This window comes from Archocentrus centrarchus, chromosome 3 (genome assembly GCF_007364275.1).
Source record: "Archocentrus centrarchus isolate MPI-CPG fArcCen1 chromosome 3, fArcCen1, whole genome shotgun sequence".
Lineage (NCBI taxonomy): Eukaryota > Metazoa > Chordata > Actinopteri > Cichliformes > Cichlidae > Archocentrus > Archocentrus centrarchus.
The window spans coordinates 29636487-29660920 of NC_044348.1; the positions used below are offsets into that span (position 1 = coordinate 29636487).

General features: G+C 40.6%; 1 protein-coding gene across 1 annotated transcript in view; it reads left to right on the top strand.

Annotated features, from left to right (window-relative positions):
• The window catches only part of wtip (WT1 interacting protein), a 36008-nt gene extending 30191 nt beyond the window's left edge, over positions 1–5817 (top strand). Inside the window, exon 8 of the mRNA XM_030726280.1 lies at positions 1775–5817. Within this exon, the coding sequence (XP_030582140.1) occupies positions 1775–1927 (153 nt within the window). The 3' untranslated portion in view covers positions 1928–5817. The remainder of the gene's footprint in view (positions 1–1774) is intronic.
• Positions 5818–24434: the final 18617 nt, after the last annotated feature.

Below are 24434 nucleotides of genomic sequence, written 5' to 3' on the forward strand. Positions count from 1 at the left end.
ATTGCAGGTGGTTTAAATATGGAAAAAGATAGATTCCAAAGATCCATCCATTCTCTTCCCCTTATACTTTTCAGGGTCGGGGGGGGCGGGGGACTGGAGCCTATCCTATCTATCATAGGGCAAGAAAAGATATGTTATCATTCTAAAATATGCTAATTTGCATACATTTCCAGTATGGATAGCTGATCATTGGATAAAAACCTGGTTCAAAATTCATGTTTTATTCGGTTTTTGCTGACATATGTAAGTCAGTAGTTTTTGCAGAGGGGATATCTCTTTTTGTTGCTCCATACATGAGAAAGTACTGTTAACAACAAGAAAAAAGTCAAATTTGGCATATTTTTAAGAGTAAAATGTTCCATAGACTCTGAATGGTATTAAAACCTTCAGGATATAGACTGAAGTGCTCCTAAACTGGAGATTTCTGGCTCAGAATATGAGAAAAGAATTGACCTTTAAAGATATGTGTTGTGAAATTCCATACTTACTATTATTTATTTACTATTATTATTATTATGAAACTTCTCCAGTTATTTTGTATTACAAGTCCGCAATTCATTGTTTAAATATGCAGAGCAGTAGCCTGGAGAGATGGAGAAATGCACTGGAGACAAGAGGAATAAATGTCAGTAGGAGCAAGACAGAGTACATGAGTGTGAATGAGTGGTGTAACAGTGAAGGTGCAGGGAGCAGAAGTAGTGAAGGTGGATAAGTTTAAATACTGGGGTCAACCATCCAAAGCAATGGACAGAGGACAAGAGAGGTGAAGAAGAGCGTGCAGGCAGGGTGGAGTGGGTGCAGGTGTCAGAGGTGCTTTGTGGATAGCAGCAAGAGGGAAGGTTTACAAGATGGAAGTGACACCTGCTATGATTTATGGATTGGAGTACATCAGAGGGACAGCTCAGGCTGAGATAGTTTGGACATTTGTAGAGGAGGAATAGTGGATACATTTGGCAAAGGATACTGAATATGGAGCTGCCAGGCAGGAGGAAAAGAGGAAGACATTAGAGAAGATTCATGGATGTAGTAAGGGAGGACATGTAGAGTGTGGGTGTGACAGAGGAAGATGCTAGGGATAGGCTGAGATGGAGACACATGATCAGCTGTGGCAATCCTTAAAGGCAGATGCTGAAATAGGACGTATCACATCATTAAGCATGTATTAATTTACTTCAAAAAACAAAAGGAGGTTTCTTACTTGCGTCCAAGGTGACCGAGAGGTGCATTTGGATCTGATACTAGCCAGTCTTTAAGCTACACGCTCCCTACTAAAAAAGCCTATGTGACATGGAAAGTGTACCTGCAATAGTCAAATTAGCGCGATCTGTTATGTCTCTGATATTCTCTATACATGCAGCTCCTTCATCTAAACCATACAGAGTATTTTCAGTAGTTTTCACATGTTTGAAGTTTTTTTTTGCTGTGTGCTACATGTGAGAATGGACAACTTTGGACATATTACCAACCTGATTATCCTGAAATGAATAAAACATTTATGTCACACTTGAACTACAAATCAAGTGACAGAGTTGAGCGACCAGATGATTGAAAGTAAACACCTGAGTGTATTTTTTTGATCGTTCCACTGCTCTGAAAAACGACATTATGGAAGCAAAATTGCACAAAATAGCACAAAATAGCATGCAAACCTGCATGAAAAGACTGTTTTTTTTTGTGTGTGTGTTTTATAGTTTCTTGTCTTAAATTGATTTTTTATTAACAAGTGTGAGTGTGATTATTGATTATTGTTTCTATCTTTATGTTACCCTGTCAGGACTGTGGTCTCCAGCTAAATGATGAGGAAGGCCATCGCTGTTATCCACTGGAAGGCCACCTGCTCTGCCACGGGTGCCACATCCATCGGCTTCAGTCGCAGGTTCCTGCCCATGCGCCCCCCAGCTACCCTCTCCATGTCACTGAACTGTGAGGAGGAGGACTAAGCTCCACCTTCCAGGTGATCTGGGACACCAGCAGTGGGCAACAAAAGGTCTGCACCGCCCTCAGCAGTTCCAGAAAAGCCTCTGTGTGGCCATCTAAGCTACTGCCCCCGTCCTCAACTGGACAGCTGGGCCGTGGACTAACACACACAGTGGAGCTCCCACCACAAACCCTGCTGTTACATGACAGGGTTGGGAAAAAAAAAGGTCTCCCCTTATCCTCCAGCTGTGGCCCTTTCTATCCCCCTCCCCCTTGGGTGCCTAACAAGCCAACAGGTCAGCTCACCCAGAGGCCCCCTATGACGTCACAGCTCCTGACCCTGGCACATTCATCAAAGAGAGCGCTTTTGGATTGGAGGAGAGAGCAGAAACGTATCTCTCTCCTTGCTTTCCCTCTCATCCTTTCCATGTTTTCACTCCTGTGCTGTGACTGAAGCAGTTCACCGCAGTGAATTCACCAGTGCTGTCACATATGAGAACGCTGCTGATGTCGGCATCAGGAAGGGCGGGGAACGAGCCACTGCATTTCAGTGCTGGCTGGACCAGACAGGCCCAAGGGTGGGCATGCTGTGCCTTCAGAGTGGGTTCTCCCTGTGCAGCTTCTAACACTGAAATGGAGTCCTGCTAAAGGCTATGCAAAGGACACCCAACATCATGACACAGGGCTGTGATGAAAAACTGTCACCCTGCACCACCTCGACATCACCGATGCACCGTAGCACCACAAGCCCAGAGGACTGACTGACATTCCACTTAGAAGTCTAAGACAACACCTCGAGAGATTCACAAGCAGTGTCTTAATTAATGATTATATAATGAGAGAAAAATTTAGATGCACATAGATCGTCTTTTATATATGAATATATATTTTGGAGATGTTTTCCACATAAGATCTTAGATGTAGATTCTTTTTTTTTGTTTTCTTTTTAATGTTGCTGCCCTCGTGGTAGAAATCAGAGGTGAAACAGTCTGAAGCCTCTGAAGCTTTCGGTCTGTCGTGTCATTTCTCCTCCAGGACAGAGAGCTTCTTCATGTCTGTCAGAGATTCGCAGGCTTTGTAGGAACAGACCGGGATCAAATAGTATTTGCCTTCAGTTGTTTTGTCTCACTTTGAACACCCAGTGAAATGAGTTGTTGCTTTTACCCCTTATCCACTGTAGACAGCTTACAAATCAAGCATCGCATTAGTTCAAGGCAGGCCATGAAATCAGTCTTGGGTGCAGTACTACCATATCTGCTATTGGCCAAGCTGACACCCTTCTACACATCTAATTAACAAATCACAAACAGGGTGTGCTATTTAATTGGCTTTAGCCTGACTACAGGTGCTGCACACCTATAAGTCACATTGTAAAATGTAAAAAAAAAAAAAAATCTTTATTTCAGACCCTTTAAACTTTATTGTAATTCCTTTGTCATCATACCACAAGTCATCAAAGTTATCACTTGAAGATTAAGACTTAATTTAATCCTTACGTCTTAAAAGATTAGCAGAAGATAAATCTTTTAAATTCAAAGGATTAGGGCTTTTGGTGCAACACCAAAAGACACTCAGCATTTGCACAAGGCAGATGTCCACTGCTGACAGGAAAAACTCCAGCTGTGACTCACTGTTGGTGAAATTTCCAAATCTAAAGCATTCATTCATATTTTTTTTTTAATCATTTGTTCTCAAAGTGGGTCTGGGGGTCCATAACCTATAACTAAGGAGCCCTCAGAATAAATTCCTGTAAGTTAGAAAAGTGTTTTTAATTGTTTGAAAGCACAGATTTCCCTCCCATATTGTATTTGGGCCACTAGAAACTCTGATGTGATTGTGAAGCATCACATCAATCTGTCACAAAGTCTTACTTCTCTCAGGGTGCATTGTAATGTTCCTGTTACTACATAGCTTGGCTTTATTAGACAGCTAGATTGCTGGGGAGCATGGAAAAATATCAGCCCACATCATCAGTGACACTAAACACGATTAATCTGTTTCAGGATTATAATATAGTTCTCCGAACCCCCTCCTCCCTGTGAGAACCCCTGGTTTAAACCAGGAAAAAAGTAATTTTATATAGGTTATATTCTCAGATGAAAATAGTTTTTAAAGCTACTAGACTGGAACAGTGTCTTTCTGGTGGGCTGGTGATTGTTATGCTGGTGAGCATATTTGTTTGGACCAGGAAGTAGCTACATTCCTTTAAAAGAGAGACCTGAAAGGCCTCAGGCACTGACACTTCCTCTGCTTCTGTGGGTAGTCAAAATGAAATAAAGCAGACTGAATGCTTATCTACAAAATCTACAAATACTTTTTTACCCAGGTCTGTTCAGGGCGCTGTTTCCTGATATGTTTTGCAAACACTGTTTTTTTTTTTTAAATCACATCAGCAAATCATGTGTTACTATGAGGAACCTCTGCTTGTCCACATGCCTTAAGACAGAACAGGTTTGTTTGTGTGTCTTGCTCTGGTCTGCCATGAAGTCTGCTGTTGTGTTTCGGGGGGGATGTACCTGTAAACACGGAGCTGCTGGTCCCACCCATGTTTTTTAGGGAGTCCCACCCGCACCCCCTCTTTTGATTGATAGCGTGCGTGTGTGTTGGCAGGCATGTGCGTGTTTTAGTGAGTGATGTGCGTATATATGTGTATATGCAAAGGAAGACGAACATGAGGCATAAACTTCAAGTTGAGGCAGTGCTGGAAAAATTCCCACCCTTCCCATTTGGACTTTTATCATGAATTTAATTGGATTGGCACTCAATTGATCATTCCCTGATGATATTTAGGGGATTTCTTTTACTGAGAACATTCTTATTTCTGAAAATATCTGAGCTTCTGCAGATGAACTCCAACAATATGAGCTTATTTAAAAAAAAAAAAAATTGTTTGCGTGTGTGTATTAGTGGCAGGGCCATGGCACATGCACCTCACTGTGTTTGCAGGGCTTGGAAGCATCCAGCACGCTGACCCTCGCTCTCTCAAACCTGGTAATGATTGTGTTGATGCTGTCTGTCCATCACGTACCATAATCCAGATGTTTGCATCTAATTTTTGGTGTTTGTTTGAACTCCTCTCTTGCACCATACTGGAGCTCCAACGTGAGGTTTACACATGTTCCAGTTGCTGATACATCCAACTTTGACTGTAGCACTTAAACTCCACCCGTCACGTATGCAAACTCAAGTAAAACAATCACCAACTGTTAGTTGCAAATGCTGGCCGAGCTGTTATTCCTACTGTAGTACACGCAGGTCTGATTAAATACTACTGAATGTGTCCAAAACAGACTGAAGCACAGACTGAAGGCAGGGGTCACCGCAGGGCCAAAAGGGCTTTTTGATGTAACCTGATAGAATGAGATTCATTTGAATGTAATAATGATTAGTATCTGTAAAAGGAAAAAGGACTGCATACTGTATGTGAGACATTCCCTTCATGTTTTGATGTTCTTAACCTCAACTTTGTACAAGGGTTAAGTAATGTGTGCTATACTTGAAAAATGAGGCATTTTCTGAACTTATGTGAGCACTATCAACCCCCGTGAACAACTTTACAAGCCCAGTGTATCCACCCCCCCTCAAAGATGTCTTAATTCACTTGTTTAAAAGTACTACTTCAGTTTCTGTTGCATAGCACACAGCTAGTTACCCTGTACATAAAGAGCCTAGTTTATTTTATAATTCTGTCAAAAATCACTTGGAAAGAGAAGATTTCTTCTTCTACTGGTAGTTCCAATAAGCACATCTCGACACCTGTCACACACCTTTTATATCGCTAAGTGTTTTGATTACCTAGATGGTTCATTTTAAAAAAGGAAACTAGATCTATTTATCTAAACATGAAAAAGTCTAAAGTTATTTAATGTATTAAAATCGGGACGTATCATTTAACTGTAGATGACATAATCTGCTTTTTCAATAAAGTGGTTTTGTAGCTAACTGCAACAGATGAATGCTTTTCATTTTGCTTTTTCTTGGTTATTTTAATCATCTTTAAGCAATTCAAGAATTATACACACTCAGCGACTTAGACAATTTATTAGGTACACCTTGCTAGCGCCCCTTTTCACTTCAGAACTGCCCCACTTCTTCAGGAAGGTGCTGGAAACATTCCTCTGAGATTTTGCTCCGTTATGACATGATAGCCTCACACTGTTACTGCAGATTTGTCAGCTGCATATTCATGATTCAAATCCCAAAGGTGCTCTGTTGGATTGAGATCTGGTGACTGTGGAGGCCGTCTGAGTACAATGAACTTGTTCTCGTGTTCAAGAAACCAGCTGGAGATGATTTGAGCTTTGCGACATGGCACGTTAACCTGTTGGAAGTAGCCCTCAGAAGATGGGTAAACTGAAGATATGAGGGCTCAAAATGCTGGAAAAAAATAACACAAAATTTGGACCCACACTGTACTTAATTCAAGTACCTATAACTCAAAAAGTTTTCATAATCTAAGGGTAAAATTTTGCATGACTTTATTAGATATAGAAAAGTTATTGTACATAAAAAAAAAAAATTATCTAATTGTAAGGTGGCCAGGTGGGAACTTTTCAGTTTCATTTATTTTATATGGTCTATCTTCCAAATATGATCCTGCAGGATTTGCTGGCTCTGGTTTAAAAATTGTAGTGTGCTAAATTCAAGTAAAGTTTATTTATACACCCAAAAATAAGAGTGCTCATTATGAAACAATAAATAAAACCTTTAATTAAAAACTGTAATTACAACCTTAGACCCCCCACCCCAGTGGGAACAAGAAAAACTCCCACACAGCATCATTAGTTTCAATAAATATGTGCAAGGGGGCAGTTTTGCCCAGAGTTCGTAAAATACTGTTGTATAATCATGTCCTTGCACGCAACCTTGTTGCATGCCTTGTGATGGACTCTCCCTCCTGGGATGCAGCTCAGCACTCTGATGGTCAGAAGTCTGGAAAAGGCCATCAGAAACCATTTAACAAAAAACTATAAAAGGAAAAGACAAACTAGAAACAATCAACAAACCCAAAGTTAAACATGATGACATAAAAAGATATAGATAAGCATAAACTGTATCCCTTGATACTGACTGTTTCAGAAAACTGACCTAGTGCGCAAACATTCCCGTAAACATCACACTGGCCAGATGAACTGATACTGCAGGGACAAACATTGAATTTCTAAAGCTTTTTAATTACAGAAGTGAAAAAACAAGCCTGAAGTATAAAATATTTAATTCATTTAGAAGCACAAATATTTTACATGCTCTAACACATTGGACTTATGCTGCCAAAACCTCTGGACATGAAATAAAGAAGTAGAAGTAGAGATGATTTTTTTTTTTTTTTCAGATGTTTTACAGAGTTAAAGTTGTCTCTCGTTGGTGTTTCACTGGATGATGTGCGTCCCCTTAGATTTCACAACTTGAATGCGACTGCTGGGCTGTTGGGATGAATGAAGAGACCGCACCCCTGTGGTGCAGTATTGTACAACATTTGGGCTAACTGGAGCATAAAGTAGGTTGATTACAGATATTCTCTTCCTAATGTCAGATATTAAAGTGTGACTCTTCTCTGAACCCTTAAACTAAATGGATAAAATCCGTCTGGTACAAGAGCATTCAAAATGTCATCGGTTATTAATGGGTGATAGAGAGGCTCTATTAGATGTTCTTCAAGGGAGACCTATTATGCTTTTCTTATTCTCTGTGGATGCTCATTTCAAATGAGGTCAGCCTATTTAAAAGTAATCACTATGAGCTAAAAGCTCAAGCTTCACACTGGTCTAAATGCTCAGTTTCTTATGCTCTTGGCTCTGTATGATGTCAAAGAGAGAGGATATCCCTAATACAGTCATTTCAGGCACACAACACTGGCTGTGAGCACAGAAACCCCACTCACCTGCTGTCAACCTTCTGTTCAAGAGTGGAAGCCAGTCATAGGCCTCAAAGGGAGAACAGCTTCTCTGAGGCAGATGATTAACTGAAGATGAAATCTGAGTCAAATGGCAAAGCCAGTCGAGTCCAAGAATAAAAATATGGAGCTGGAAATGAGAAATATGGCCACCCTTTAACTTTGTTTTACTTTTAACCTTTTAACAGCCATACTATAAATAATTGTGACGTTTGTGACCGAATAACTGCCTTTACTGCTTCTCTAAATAAACTTATAAAAGTGCAGCCACAGGAATATTTGGTTAGATGATTTTTAATTGGGAGTGAAGGTTAAACAGTTTTATATAGAATTATGGAGCATGCAAACAAGTCAATCACAGCAAGGCAGGTGCAGGGATTAAAGACAGGCAGTGGTTCGGAACAAGATGCTTGAACAGAGCAGCTGAAATGGAGTCTAGTTTGAGCAAAGTGGAAAATCTGGCAAAGATGATGTGGGAACAGGGGTAGGAGTGGGTGTGGATGATCATGTTACTGCATAATGGGGCAGGTAGGAATGTCTGTGGGGATCCAAAAGAGGAGTAGATCATTACAGTGACTGCAAAACCTTATAGAAATGCAGGAGCATGGGCCAGTGGCTGAACGAGAGGACTGAGAGGCACAATAAACACCTACCTTAGATACCTTCAGCTGATTCTATTTTTTTTTCTTTACTTTTATCATTGCTTTGGAGACATTAAGGAACGCATGGAGAAATAAGGAGTGTTTCACAAAGCTTTGGTCCTAAAACACAAGTAGAGCCCTCCAGACTCAGCAGGAATGAAAGTGTCTAGTTTCTGAACATAATAAATGCAAGTCAGGAAGGTTTTACCCCAGTACACTGGGTCACAATGACAAACTGTAACAATGAAGGGAAGTGAACACTGAATAAAAGCATTTATTTGAAACTCCTGCCAACATTTCCAAGAACTTGCATTTAAACAATGACTTTTTATCACTGTCCTTTATTAGGAATTAGAACGTCAATATCTTCATATCTTTATAACATCAGGAAGAAATATGAGAAGATCGAGAAATACCAAAGGCTGAGACAAGAGCTAGAAAAGATGTGGAAGGTGAAGGCAACGGTGGTAATCAGAACACTCAGGGCAGTGACCCCAAACTGGGAAAGTGGCTCCAGCAGATTCCAGGAACGACACCCGAGATCTCTGTCCAGAAGACCACAGTCCTAGGAACAGCTAAGATATTGCGCAGGACCCTCAAGCTCCCAGGCCTTTTCTAAGAGAAAAGCTGTCTCCATCACCAAATTCATGATAGAGCTGATTTCAGACATTGTGTAGTAGTGTGCATCTAAGTGTCTCATTAAAGAAATTGCTCAACAGAAAGAAACCCAAACAGGCTGAAAGTAGCACCACAGACAGCAGCAGGGAGAAAAAAAAATCTCTAAACAAGATAAATCTCCAGCAATACAACAATGACTACCTGACAAAGACTCAGAGCATAGCCACAGACTAAATACACAAGTAGGGAAATCTGAATTTAATCAGACATGAACAAAGGAAGGAACTGAAAACACAGAAAGCTGCAGGAAATGCTTACCTTCAAAATTAAAAAAGGAAGTAAACTGAGAGATCAAACTGCCACAGCCAGAGGGGAACACAAAACAAGAAGTGAAGTTATCAATAAAAATCAAGAATCAATATTTAACAGCACGAAAGAAGAGGAAATGTAATCTGACTATAATACACCAAATCTCTGTCTGTCCAAAAACTCCTCCTACATGGAGTTGAGCAAACATATTTAGCACACAGATACATCTCAGGCCTCTGAAGGTTCTTATCTATATCAGATATTATGGCATCATCATGTTGCCTATCGGTCATCTACCAATGGGCTAAAAATGACTCATTTGTAACGTTTGTGCACCTACAACACCTTATAAAAGTATCACATTATTATAAATTCATGACAGTAACATCCACTTTATATCCCCAAAATTGACTATGATGTTCTTATTAGCATATCAGATATTATCATGCTGTTTCTAGGCAACCACACACACACACACACACACACACACACACACACACACACACACACACACACACACACACACACACACACACACATCCATCAAGCTGTATGCCAGGAGTGAGTGAGACATCAACTCATTGATCCACCTCACCAGGATCTAGAGCAAGAATATTGGGATATCATTTGGATTGGATAAGTGTGGCCAAATGTTCGCAAAGAGAAGGACGGTGATCTGGACTGAAGGGGGGGAGTTGCCAGAAGGCAGAATAGCAGATATACAGGACAGCTACAAGTGCCTGGACATCCCAGAGGCCAACAGGAACCATGATAAAGATGCATCAAGGTCAGATAAAGATGCGTGAAGGTCTTACTCACCTCCAGAAGGTAAGATGGGTGCTGAATAGCCAGCTGAATGGTAGAAATAAAATCCAAGCCATCACTAAACACACCCTACCAATCATCAGATACCCACCTAAGCTGGCCACAGGAGGAGAGAGATTCTACTGAAGTCAAGATACAAAAATTAGGAAGATGGCCCCCTGAGATGAGTTGCTCCAAGAATGCCTCAGGGAGCTGAAGACAGGCAGTGATGAGGAACACCAGAAGTGGCTGACATCAGGATGAAGGAGCACAACACAATAGAGAGGTACCGGGGACTGATGGAACAACTAGAACAGATGTGGCTCCAGCAGGTTCCAGGCACAGCAGAGGTCTCTGTCGAAAAGAGTGCAGTCCTAGGAACAGCTAAGATACTGCACAGAACCCTCAAACTCCCAGACTTCTAGTAAGAGGACCTGAGCTTAAGAAACACACATACCACTGCCCAGGGGTTGAGTGTGTGTGTGTGTGTGTGTGTGTGTGTGTGTGTGTGTGTGTGTGTGTGTGTGTGTGTGTGTGTGTGTGTGTGTGTGTGTGTGTGTGTGTGTGTGTGTTCGTGTTTCCATCCATTATTTATTCTCTTAGCTAGCTCTGTTTTTACTTTAGTTTTACATGGTTTAATTGCAGTTTTCCTGAGAAAAACATCTGGCTTTAGCTTTAGGTTTTGGGCAGGTAGGGGTTTAACAGATGTTTTTGCTGTAAACAACTGTCTTCTGAGGCTAATAACAGTGTTGATGAGAGTGAACCAAAACCATAACAATGAACCAAAAAAAGTGCTAAAACATTCTTTGGAACTGAGAGGAAACTTCAGATTCGCATCATAACCCTGTCAAGTGTTACAGTTAACATAAAACACTTTAAATGCCATAGTCATGCCACACTGTGAGGCATGACTATGGAAATACTTGTTTGAGAGCAAGGCTAAAAAAAAAAATGCCAGTTATCAAAGACTGCATAACTTTAATAAAAAATGAAAATGAAGAAAGTAGACCTTACCTAGACTGAGACTAAAATTTCTAAAGGAAAAATGAAAACTCGCACACTCCTTTCAAACCTCTTGTATGAAAATGTAATTACAGTAGTAGCAGCTGTATTTATAAGCCTTCAATACACAGACTGTTTGAGATGTTGATAAAGTTTGCATGGGCGTACATGAAAGTGCAGCTGCCCACTGACTGTGCTCTCCTGCGTGCTGAACAGTGGTGTTCACTGTGAGGAGCTCTCTGGTGTTGGTTGACAGCTCCATGAGTCAGGGCACAATGCGCCCTTTATGTGTGTGAGGGTTCCACCCTGTGATTCAATGTGTGTGTGTGTGAGTGTGTGTGTGTGTGTGTGTGTGTGCGCAGAGGTAGCCGAGCCCCAGGGGATCGGCTGTGAGGTGAGCTCTGTTACACCGCACAAAAGAACCGAAGAACACCTTTCCTCTGGAGCACACGGCTCCCTCCACTGCCAGGAAATGAATGAAAATATGCTTGCCACAAGATTACCTCATACACGCTGCATCTTTTGTTACTGATGCTGTGTCTCCTTCCTGCTACCAAATATTTCAGCCTCAAGAACAAGGCTGATGTGCAGAGCTGTGGTAACCACAGAGGGATAAAGTTAACGAGTCATACCATGAAGCTGGGAAAGAGTTGTTGAAGCCAGGTTAAAAAAGAGAGGTGATGGTCAGTGAGCAGCAGTATGGTTTCATGCTGAGAATGAGCACTACAGACGTGATGTTTGGTTTAAGACTGTGTTTTTTTTTTGTTTGTTTTTTAAAACTGTCCTGTCCAGCAGCTTAAGCAAGCAAAATCATTGTTGTGCCAGACACCTTTGGTGTGTGAAGAGGAGCTCTATTGTAGGCTCTTCTTGTTACGCTTTCTTTCTTTGCTTCTTTCTTTACATGTTTAAATGGTATGGCCCAACAACATCAGAGCTGACAGGCGGGAAGGGGCAGAAGAAATGATAGAATTTTTGGGGGGTGGGGGCAAACAAAACAGAAGGGGGGGGGGGTCACCAACTGCTGCATCTGTAACACACACATAAAAACAACAACAAACAGCACCTGAAAGATAAGAACACAAGAACAAATACACACTCTTATTCTGTTGCTTGTTTGTGTGTGTGTGTGTGTGTGTGTGTGTGTGTGTGTGTGTGTGTGTGTGTGTGTGTGTGTGTGTGTGTGTGTGTATTAGTGGCAGGGCCATGGCTGTTAGCTACTGGAACAGATTGCAATCGCCACAGTTTGCTAGTGGGCGCCACCATTAGCACTTGTGACCATGGGCTCCTCAAAATATTTTTTATGCTTTAATCCCTGATTAGCAACTAAAAATAGACCTGCAATAGAAACTTATTTAGGAGGACGCTTGTGAATACAAAGCAAAACAGTATTAAGCTCATGCACCCCCAGTTTTTCAATAAAATCACTCATAACACAACAGCAGCAGTTTTACGTGCAGTCCGTGTGCACACATGGAGCATTGCAAAGTGACGGAGCCATTACTAAGATGGTGAGCTCAGGTGGAGTGCGAGAAGACGTTTTTCTAGCATCCAAAGGAGCAGCGCTTTTTCCTGTAACTACCATTATCAACCAATGCTGCATCAACCAAGCATCGGCTGCAGTGGTGTAAAGCAGGCCGCTGGCACAGGACTGTAGAACAGTGGAGATGTGTTCTCTGGAGTGAAGAATCACGCTTCTTTATCTGGCAATTCAATTTATGAGTCTGGGTTTGGTGGTTGCCAGGAGAACAGTACTTGTCTGACTGCACTATGCCAAATGTAAAGTTTGGTGGAGGGGGATTATGGTTTGGGGCTGTTTGTCAGGAATTTTTGTTCGGCCCCTTAGTTCCAGTGGAAGGAACTCTTAATGCTTCTTCATACCAAGACATTTTGGACAATTTCCTGCTCCCAACTTTGTGGGAACAGTTTGAGGATGGCCCCTTCCTGTTCCAACATGACTGCACACCAGTGCACAAAGCAGGACCATAAAGACATGGATGAGCAAGTCTGGTGTGGAAGAACTTGACTAGCCTGCACAGAGTTCTGACCTCAACCTGACAGAACACCTTTGAGATGAATTAGAGTGGAGACTGCGAGCCAGGACTTCTTGTCCAATATCACTGTCTGACCTCACAAATGTGCTTCTGGGAGAATGGTCAAAAATTTCCACAAATGCACTCAACCTTGTGGAAAGCCTTCCTAGAAGAACTGAAGCTGTTATAGTTGCAAAGGATGGGCCGACATCATATTAATCCCTATGGATTAAGAATGGAATGCCACTCAAGTCATATGTGTGTGAAGACAAATGAGCAAGTACTTTTGGCAATATAGTGTATATCCACATGAAAACCAAAAACAATGTTAAACAGGTGGCAAATTAACCAGAACCATATAGAAATGTTGGCCAATCAGAAGGATCATGTAAATAAACAACAAGTTGTACAGTCTGACATCACAAAAGGAGACAAAGGCACACATCTTTGACAATGTGAGATAAAATGTTCATTTTCCTTGTTTACAGAGTTTCTGAAATTCATCACCCTGGAAGGCCTCTTTCAAAAGCTTTATATTCAGTTACCTAAAATGCTGTTTACATGTGGATGAAAGGACAAAAATGTTTTCCAGAATATACCAGTATGTGCTGACGAGCATTATTATTTGTGGAGGAGAGAGGAGAGACTTAGAAGACACTCCCTGAAGCTGCCTGCATTGGGACACAGCCCTAACTCCAGCATTATAAAGGGGGAAACTGTAAACTTTGGCATTTTAACATAGAAGTCTATGGGGATTGACTTGCTTTTGGCACGAGTCACAAGAGGCCACTCCAGGAACTTCAGTTGGCTTTATTTTTGCTGAAACTTGGGGGCGAAACCCTAAAGTACTGTCATTGTTCCATAGACAGAGGGTACCCTTGTGGCTTATAGCCAGTTACTGTAAAAAAACAGTCATTGTTTGTAGCTTTAAAGAGACCAGTCGTGAACATGTGGTGACAATTTTTTTCTCTAAATGTAACCATACATATGAATAGGCTAAAAGGCACAAAATGGTTCATAATGTTTTTCTGGTCTTTCTGAACACTCACAGCTTTGTTTATCTCCCATCTGTACCTACCACCAACATGCAAGCATACATGCATTTGAACTCTGGAAGGAAACTGGAGTCTCCAGAGAAAACACACCACACACAGGGAGAACAAAACCCCCAGTAAGATTCAAACATAGAACCTCACTCATCAGCAGTAAACTCTGCACGACTGCGCCAGTAATATCCATGACAGACACAGAATTGTCGTAATGTGTCGCATGCTGGGCAGCACAGTGGCATGGTGGTTAGCACTGTTGCCTCACAGCAAGAAGGCCTGGGTTCAAATCCACCTTGGCTGGGGACTTTCTGTGTGGAGTTTGCATGTTCTCCCCATGTCTGCATGGGTATTCCGGTTAGTGGCATTAGGTTAACTTGTGATTCTAAATTGTCTGTGTGTGAATGATTGTGTCTCTCTTTCTCTGTGTTAGCCCAGTACAGGGTGTACCCTGTCTCTTGCCCTCTGACAGCCGGGATAGGCTCCAGGCCCCCACAATTGTAAAATGGATGGTATTGAATGCCTTTTATTTAACTTCCATGAATAAGAAAACTCTTAAAAGCTAAGACTAAAATAAGAATGTATCTAATCCCTATTTGTATTTAGCTAAACACAGAATGTCTTTTCATACTGCAACATTAAAATCTACAAGAAACATAACTTTTTGACCCTTGAAAAGGTACACAGAGTCACCTTGAGGTACAATCATTAGGGGTTAAAGTCATATAGAGTATACCTGTAATGAAAGAAAATTATTCCTACTGTGCCTCTATTTCTGGGAGTGCCGAAGAGAATCAAAGTTCTTGTACTGAAAATTGAAGAGGAAAGACATTGAAATAGCAGGAACTGCAGTAGTTATGAGCCAGTTCATAAATCATTAGTCTTATTAAGTTTAGGTGCTAAAGGGAGAATTTTATTTTTCTCTGCCAAAACAATGATATGTTAATTCATTAAACCACATACTCAGTACAACAGCGATATAAAATAACATAACTGAAAAGGTCCACAGCATTATGACTTTTCAGAAACAATGCAGGTTTTCTGCACAGAGATAATACTGACTAAAGGCGATACAAATTCTTTAAATGCTAATTTCATAACTTTAAATACACAATTCTGTACATATTTATGTACATATTTAGGGTACTTTTCATTAGCCTTGCAGTCATAAAAGTCCCCTAAATAAGTAAACAATAATGTACATATTTAGGGTACTTTTATGACTGCAAGGCTAATGAAAAGTCCAGGCTGATTGCAGGTGCATGATGCAGAGAAACGTATTGGGCCACCTACATGTTATACCTACAGGAGCTGCCATGAAGTTCCCAGAGCACAGTTTTTGTGCTGATGTTCATGCTAGAGGCGGATTGGAGCAGCAGTTATTGAGTCAGCAGAGTGTTGCCAGCTTTTATGCACTATGCACCTCAGTACTCAGCAACCTGTAGCTTTACATGGTCTGCCACTTTGTGGCTGAGTTGCTGTGGTTCCTATATGCTTCCACTCTGCAACAACACCACCTACAGTTGATGTGGAATATCTAGGAGAGAAAAAATTTCACAAACTGAATGGTGTCAACAATGGCATCCTATTACAGTATTACAAATGAATTCAGTGAGCTCTTCAGAGAAACCCATTTCACAAATGTTTGTAAAGTGCTTGATTTTATGCATCTTTGGCTTTGTGTTTGACAGTGCAGTAAGTTTGGGAAGAAAGGTCTGCCTGAGGAAACTGGCTGAGCCAGTTACTTCCTCAAATTGCATTTTAAAACACACTTCTGTGTTAAACTATTCCTGAATGGGAATTTCCTTTAAACAGACCCTTATGAAAATTCACTATGGTTTCCTATGGTTTTTATGCAGTAACCATGATTTTACCATGGTAAAACCATGGTTACTGCATAAAAACCATAGGAAACCATAGTGAATTTTCATAAGGGGACTTGTATTTCCTAAACAATTTCTTAAGAAATTTACTTTTTAACTACAGTTTATTGGTCTTCACACACATTTTTTAAAATGTTTGATTTGTTTTGTGTTTCTGTGAAGCATGGATTATTATATTATTTGATTGTTTTTTCCAAAGAAATTTCACTAGGTTAAAGTCTGTTTCTACTTGGGTTGCATCCAGAAGAACATAATTAAAAAATAAATTAACAAACATTGATGAATGTCAGTTTTTTGCAGGATGTGGATTGCCTTATGTTGAACTTTTTGTATTGTTGGTTTCTTTTTTGTGCATTTATTTGGTTTGCAATTATTCTTCAAATATAAAGATACTCACAAAAAAACAAAAAAACCTTTAAAGGTCAATTCCACCCATTTTAAAATTCAGGTTGTTCATGGTGAGCAGTGGTAGTCAGCCTCTTGTACAGCACCTTTTGGGTCTCTGAAGGGATTTGAAAAAATAACCCTGATGATGCCATTAACATTATCTTGGGCTGGGCTTGAAACCTAAAATTTCAAACAGGAAGTCTGACAGACAGTTTCCAGTAATAGAATGTCTTGTTTATTTTGACACTGAGTTGACAAATAGGAAATGAACCAGCTTTGCTGTGCCATATTTGAGAGATTGGAATGGTAAGCGATAAGTCCCCCTAAACTGCAGCCTTAAGCAGCCAAAAGCTGTAGTTTAGGGATGTCCTTATCTCCCTGGCCTAGTAGATCCCCCCAGTGCCCGTGAGAGAGGATGGCAAACACAGAAAGAGAGAAGGAGGTAATCATTTAGATGAGTTTGAGGTGTGGTCTTATACCTAAAGTACAGATAAAATGATCTCCAGCTCTGTCAATCTTGCAGGAATGAGATGGACCAGGAATTTTAATCTTTCAGTCTTTTACTAATACTGGTAATTGCTTATTCACAATAAAACATGCTTCATAAATTTTGTGATGTGGCCTATTTACTTGTACAGCAAGTTCCTATGATGACCTTTTTCTAAAATACTACAGCACAACTGAAAATGATAGCTCCATACCAGCTCTTTCCTTTGTAAGCTTGTTAGGTCAAAAGGTTATAGAGTGAATAACAAAAACATATGGAGAAAGTTTTCACCTTTCACACTGATTTACAACACTAAAAAGCTTAAAGTGGCCTCTTTCCTGTAAGACTGATTTCTGTTTTTTTTTTTTTTGGTTTTTTAAATCCATCACTGTTATGTTTATTTTGTACTGAATAGCTTTTAGAAGGGTTATTGAGGCAACTCGCTATGTAAGAGAATAGTTTCACAGAATACCTTTGAGGCCTTTCTCTACTTCTTTCCAAAGACATACACAGGATTAGGCCAAGAATACAGGCCAGTTACCCACATTGTAAACTTTTGAAGTCAAAAGGCCAATTTAATAAAATAAAACATATGGAGGTTTTAACACATACCTTTGATTTAAATGTTTAATTAAGTGGTTCAAAAGCTGCATTAAAAGTTGTCCGTTACATTTAAGACCGAGCTAGATTCTGAGACTGGTGTTCAGTGATTCTTTTTTTATAGTAGTTTTAAGAAGTTCACTAAGTTTTAGTAACAAAATACAGGCTGAAAACATAGATCTGGGAGCTCAGTCTCCACCCCACAGGCCCATAGGTGTGGACTGTGGGATGCACTTCACTCTCAGTACAACACTTCCATGCCAGAAGAAGACAAATCATAACAGCTGGATATTGAGACTTATTGATTGGATCTTTAGAACGTATCATTTCCGCAGTCACTAGGGTAGTGCTTTTCAACATTTCAGCTTCTTGAGAGTTACTGTAGTACTGAGAGTTGTAATCTTTTTCTCTCAGTGAGTGTTGTGTCACCTTTTGAAACAGAGAAGTTTTAGCTGAACCCAAATCAGTAAATGAAGTAAACTGTTGCAGTTCTACAGATGTCTGGCCACAGTCCTCGTGACGGTCAAACTGAACCCCCCAGTCCAACTTTTTGGGACGTGTGTTAAAACGTCACATTTAGGTTTTCTGAAAATTATTTTGTTGCAGTCAATTATACCATATTTAAACAGCAAAATACATTTACGACTGCTCTTTTCTTTGTCGCAAAGCTGCTGATCAGTGTTACAACTGCAGTCTTGCATGTGATTCATGAGCAGCGGTTGATAGAAATTGTCAGGTGCCACAAAGGTCTCAGGAGAGTTGAGTATCTCCTTGACTGAGTTGCAGATCCCCTCAATCTTATTTATGTTGATTCCATTTGTAGCAGCGGCCGAGAGGACCAAGGACTCAAAGAGGGAAGAATTCAAAGTGCTGATGCTTCTGTGAAAACCTACTTGGGGAAGCCCAAGATTCACTAACCAAAAATATTATGAACACGGAAATAAATTAGGAATACAGGCAGCTGCAATGATGATAGAGAACTCACAGAGTTCCTAAATGGCATAAAACTGTTAGCTAAGCCAATCGAGGACTGGGAAATCAAACAGGGGTTTTCATCACTTCAGAACAATAGAAACCCAGGTCCAGATGGATATGGTAACACATTTTATAAAGCCTTTAAAGACCTGTTGACTCCTTTGTTATCAAAGGCAGACCATTATGCTTTAGACTCTAAAACTATGGCACCATCTTGGACAGAGGCAACCATAGTGGTAATCCATAAAGAGGGTAAAGACACCACTGAATGCCAGTCCTACAAACTAATATCATTACTGAAGGAAGATCTACGTATACTTACAGCAATCCTGACTAGATGGTTTAAACAAATTATCACCCAAATTATACATCCTGATCAGACTGGATTTGTAGAATTAACTAATGTATCTCTGGATGCACAAAAAGGCATTTGACCGAGTATTGTTGCAATATCTTCTCCAAACATTGAAACTCGTTGGAATTGGCCCTAATTTTATAAACTGGTACAAACACTTTACTCATTCCCACAAGCAGCTGTCAAAATTAATGGTTGTAGATCAGAGAGATTCCCACTAGACAGGGATGCTCCTTGTTACCCCTGCTTTTTGCCATTAGTATCAAACCACTGGCCCAACTCATCATAGATGATACCAAAATAAAAGGTATAACAGTAAACAAAGAAGAGCATAAAATCTTGCTATATGCTGATGATATTTTATTGTACATAACAGAACTGACAATAACAATCCGATACCTAAAGAAGGTGGATATTATTTAGGCTATAAGGTAAATGTGGACTAAACAGAGGCTACGGATCTGAATGGTACAATTCTAAACAATTTAAAACTGCAGGGTGAATTCAAATGGCCTAAATAGGGTATCAAATATCTGGGCTTTTATAGCCCCCTATCTCTACACAACCTATATGAACCTACTGTATATGATATGACTGAAACTGCTGCTGCCACACTGCCAGTCATATTCATATTTTCTGGCTGTGTCCTAAGCTCAGTGTATTCTGGAGGGAGATATTTGAAGTCCTTAAAACAGATTTTAAAAAGGGCATTCCAAAGAATCTTATGGTGGCGTTATTGGGGAAAATGCCTGAGGGAATGGACAGGAAAGCCAAGAAATATTTCTGAATAGACTTCTCACGGTGGCACAAAAACGTGTAATTATTAGATGTCTGAAAGCAAATACCCCCACATATAAGATATGGATCCAAAAAGTATGGCATATTTACTTGATAGAGCTAATGACATATTCATTAAGGCTCCCAAGTTCAATTTTTAGTGAAAGCTGGAATCCTGTCATGCCTTCATTAATACAGTGAAGTTCTGTCTACCTACAATCTGTACATTACATTTACACTTTTATTCATGTCATTATGCGTCAGAGTGGATTTTTCCTTTTTCATCAATTAATTCATTTTTCTTTTTTTCTTCTATCTCTCTCTAAATAATCCTCCTCGTTCATTTTCTATTTATCCTCTACTTACTGATTTTTTATTAATTTATTACGGCATTGTGTGAGATACAACGTGCCGCAGGTTTGGCACACAAATGACCTGACAACGTTGTTGGCCTGCTGTATAGACACGACGCATGCGAGTTTTAAAGTTTCGTCATGGAGCAGAGAGGATGTTTTGGGCAACCAGGACAACACAGGTTTCCCAAACTCAAAGGGTTCTGTGTAAATTACAGTGCGTATGTTGCGGTCCCACTGAAACTGAACTTTAATGTTTCACTCCGGTTTGGTAAACGCATCTAAAGCTGGCTGATAGCCGTCCTCTTTGCATGTCATAGACCCAGACAAGGTGGAATAAACTCTTACGCGTTTGCTGGTCTTAGACTTGTACGGGATGCCTGTCACAATCGGGTTCACGTTATACTGTAGTACAGTTGACAGTTTTATCGGCTTAAAATGAATGTCTGTTTTGGACAGAGAGGACAAAGTGTGTCCGAATAGAGATTTATTCTTATAGTTTCACCTGACACACCAATAGTCTTTGCAGAGACCAAACGATGGCTTGAGTAATATGTTAAGGGGAATGCGCTCCCTGTCAAACTTCAGCCCTGGGGGACTGCTGCTGACACTCTGCTCAGGCATCGCTGCTTTCGTTTCGATAATGACTGTTTGCCAACGTTCTAGTGATATCTCTGTTCCTCCTCAATGAAAGGATGTCCCAAGCAGACCCAAGCCACACAGGTGCGTCAGCTTGGCCTAAAATATATCACCACAATCAGGAAAAAAAAAAGTTTTGCTATAAAAAGAAAAGTGATGTGCAATAGTCCTTGTGGCTGTCGCTGTGATATTGTATGTCTAGCAGACTAGCAGAAGTAGATATTAGCATGTGAGTATTATGAATCTCTCACTTTGTAATGCTGAATTGGAGACAGATGTTGGTCAGTTTATCTAGAATTCTTACAATGGGTGCTTAGTATGCAGAAACCCACACAGAAAACCAGATAACTGACCTAAGACCTTCCCAATAGGACAAACAAGCCTGGCTGCCTGCTAGTTTGGCAGGGAGGAACCACTGAAAACAGCCTCTGATTGCTCTGTGAGGTCAGGGGCATCTCAAAGAAATTATTCAGCTATGAAACATGCAAATATTTGCATGTGATGCTTCATGCCAAAACAGTAAGGAATAACATCTTTCTCTCTGTAGATTATCTTTAAACTGCTTCTGTGTATTGGCAAGAGCACCAGATGAAAATCTCACAGTGTACAACGACATGTAGCTGTAATCTTCTTCATGATGTTGTTCTTGTAGTGAAGATAGTGAGAATACAGAGAGCCGTATTCCCCTGTGGTCCTCCCTGTCTAAAGTTAGGCAGAAACACGGAGCCTGAGTAGTGGTTAGTTGAAGCCCTCTGAGGCCTCGTGCGACTCCAGCAGACTTCCTATGCTGCAGTATGACAAGCACTGCCCACGTACTTAAGTTAATCTTTATATAACTCCTGTAGTCGTGGGAAAATTGAAGCTGGGCTTGACACAATGGCTTTTTTTTTCTTTTTTAAAAAAATATCCTCCAGAGTTTTTCAGTGATTGCTTTCAGCAGCAGCCTCAGACTACAGTCAGAGTCAGAACTTGGTCATGTGTTTGTTTTGCCCAAGAGAATATGTTCCCTGAAGGTTTCTGGCAGGGCAGTAGAGTTAAATTCTTGCACATTACAAGCATGCCAGTGAAGTTCAAACGAGAATGGCAGCTGGCTTAAGACCTGCAGGCACTCTCCTCCTCTGAGGCCAGGGTTTCCAAGCTTTTTTGCATGCAGGGATGCTGACCATCAAACTGCTTCCACTGTGGCTCACGATGAATCCAAATGTGTTGAGAACACGCTGATGAAGAAAACATGCATCTCAGAGGATTTTGCAAGACAACAACATGTATTTCAGTCCGTCCTGAAGAATCTGCGCTCCAAAGCGACACCTGACATTGTCTTCAACATTATGGAAAGCAGTGTTGAAGGGGGGGAGGGGGGGGGCAACACTTTAACACTCCAGAAGGAAAGAAAAATGACCAACAGGCCAAAGCAATAGAGTATGAAGTGGAATGTGAGGGTGTGCAGCGGCATTGTTCAACAAAAATCTCAAGAACGCACACAGATCCTGTTTAATGCTTTCACGCTGCAACATGATTCCACTCTCCAGTGAACCAAGCCCGGCCCTGTTATTTCTTCATCTTGACTTGCTTTAGTTTATTTTAATTCTGCCTCATATATTAGCCTGCTTTAAGTAATAGTACATAACACTGAGTAACTCAGAAGTACTGGTGGGTCCGGATATCTGTGGATGCAGGTGCAAACAGGCAGAAGCAGTCTTTTCATAGGTGTGGCCACACTAGGACTGTTTCACAAGGATGGTAGTTTCTTCTTTTGAAATTGCTGTTGACCAAATAGCACATTTTTCTGGTAAATTGCTATTATTTGCTTGTATGGGTGGTTGCTATGTTCAAGCAGCCAAGCACGTTGCTATGTTCACCCATTCATTTGAATGTTCACCCATTCATATTAATGGGTGATTATGTAACCCTCAGTTGATTAAAAAAAGTTATTCTATTTTTACATTGCTGATGAAACCCATAAGCTGGTTGTGCTGTTAAAAGGTAAAATTATTATTCATAGGTCATCCTTAGTTTTTCCCTCTTCCTTTCTACTTTTTGAAGTTTAATCCCACTGTGTCACTGTTTTTGCTTATTTGCATGCTCTCTTTCAGGTTATTTCCTGTTTTATTTTGAAGGTGAGTTCCTCATGTGGCTTTCTGTTTTTACTTCCCTCCTTTGTTCTCTTCCCCATCCTCTTAGTGTCTGATTGAGTTCACGTGTACCTTATTACCCATCTCCTTCTGGTAATTAATTATTCTGTATTTATTCTTTTGATTTTGTCCCGTCTTTTCTGTTACGACCACGCTCAACAGCCATAACATAAAGTGGAGATTCACACCAAAGTTTGCAGAAACATCCATCCTATCCATTCTCTTCCGCTTATCCTGTTCAGGGTTGCTTACTTAATAACCTCAGTTAAAAATTACGACCCAGAGAGTATGAAGGTGAGAGGCGGCATCTCCCCCCAAGCCAACCTCAGGCATGCCTTTATCCACACCTTGTCAGGCGTACACAGTTGGCAGTTGGTAACCCTTGGTAATACCCAGAGACTCTTGCACTGCCACCTCAAGGTGAGTAGGGGTTGCACAGGGGTGTAACACTTCTCACTTCTGCTCCAGTACGTCTGCTATTTTTTAAATTTATTTATTTTGCTTTTTGTATTTTATTAGTTCACTGGATTTTCTTGTCTCAGTATACCGTGTTGCAGTTTCCTGTTTTTTTCCATCAACCTGCCAGTCCCTGCTCTCTTCCTGTGAACATTTCTTAATGAACCTTGATGAAGTAACTCTAGAAAAAAAAAAAAAGTATTTAATGGCTGCAACTCCACCTACATAAGTATGAGCCTCACCACCATGATGTGGCCATGGCTCTGCCCCAGCATCCAGGACTCAGCTGAGAGTCCTCTAAGGATGCGTTTTTGGTCCAAAAGGTGACACCATTTACAAAAATACTCTAAAAACGATCATTTTCTTTCTAGCTATGAGTAGAAAATGTGCTCTTGTTGGACTCATTTCACTGATAATTCACAAGAAGCAGGAATTCTCTCCTCAGACAAACTCACTTTCTTCTGTATCGTGTTTCAGAGCTGGAGATAAAAAGCACAAGTTAGATTTGAAGTACTGTATTGTTGCCTGGCAACAGGACTGAAAACCCAGCAGTGTCTGGGGGTCTTGGTTTCTTTTTTAACTTTCTGTTTGTCCTCACACACACTCTGTAATTGTACCCGGCAGTGGGTTTAAAGTGAAGGAAACACCGTGAAATATATTTAAGGCTGAGGCTGTTTAGTGGTTCTCACAGTACTTAACACCATCATAATTTATTAGGCAGCTAGTTGTCTATCATACAAGTATTAGATGTGATTTTTTCCATTTGTAGGGAGAACTTTACAAGCGGACTTTGGCATGTGTTTCCAAAACAACCAGCAAATTCAGTTATGGTCTAATATAGTGTTCATGAGGAGTGGCTTGCAGTCCAGATGCTGTTTAGTCCAGCTGTTTGTTTTTCTCTCTAAGCTAAATGGATGCTGTGGAGTCTGGGGATTTGTGGGGAGGAACACTGCAGATGGACTGACTTTTGACCCTTTGTTCCACTGAATAACTGGGTGATTACTGGATGGCTGATTTGCTCCCAGCAAATAAATCCTGCACTCTGATGCCATCTAGTGGTGAGCTGCTTTCTAGCGTTTCACTCTCCCTCATCATTACACACATAGAAGAATACAGAGCAGATGCTGAAA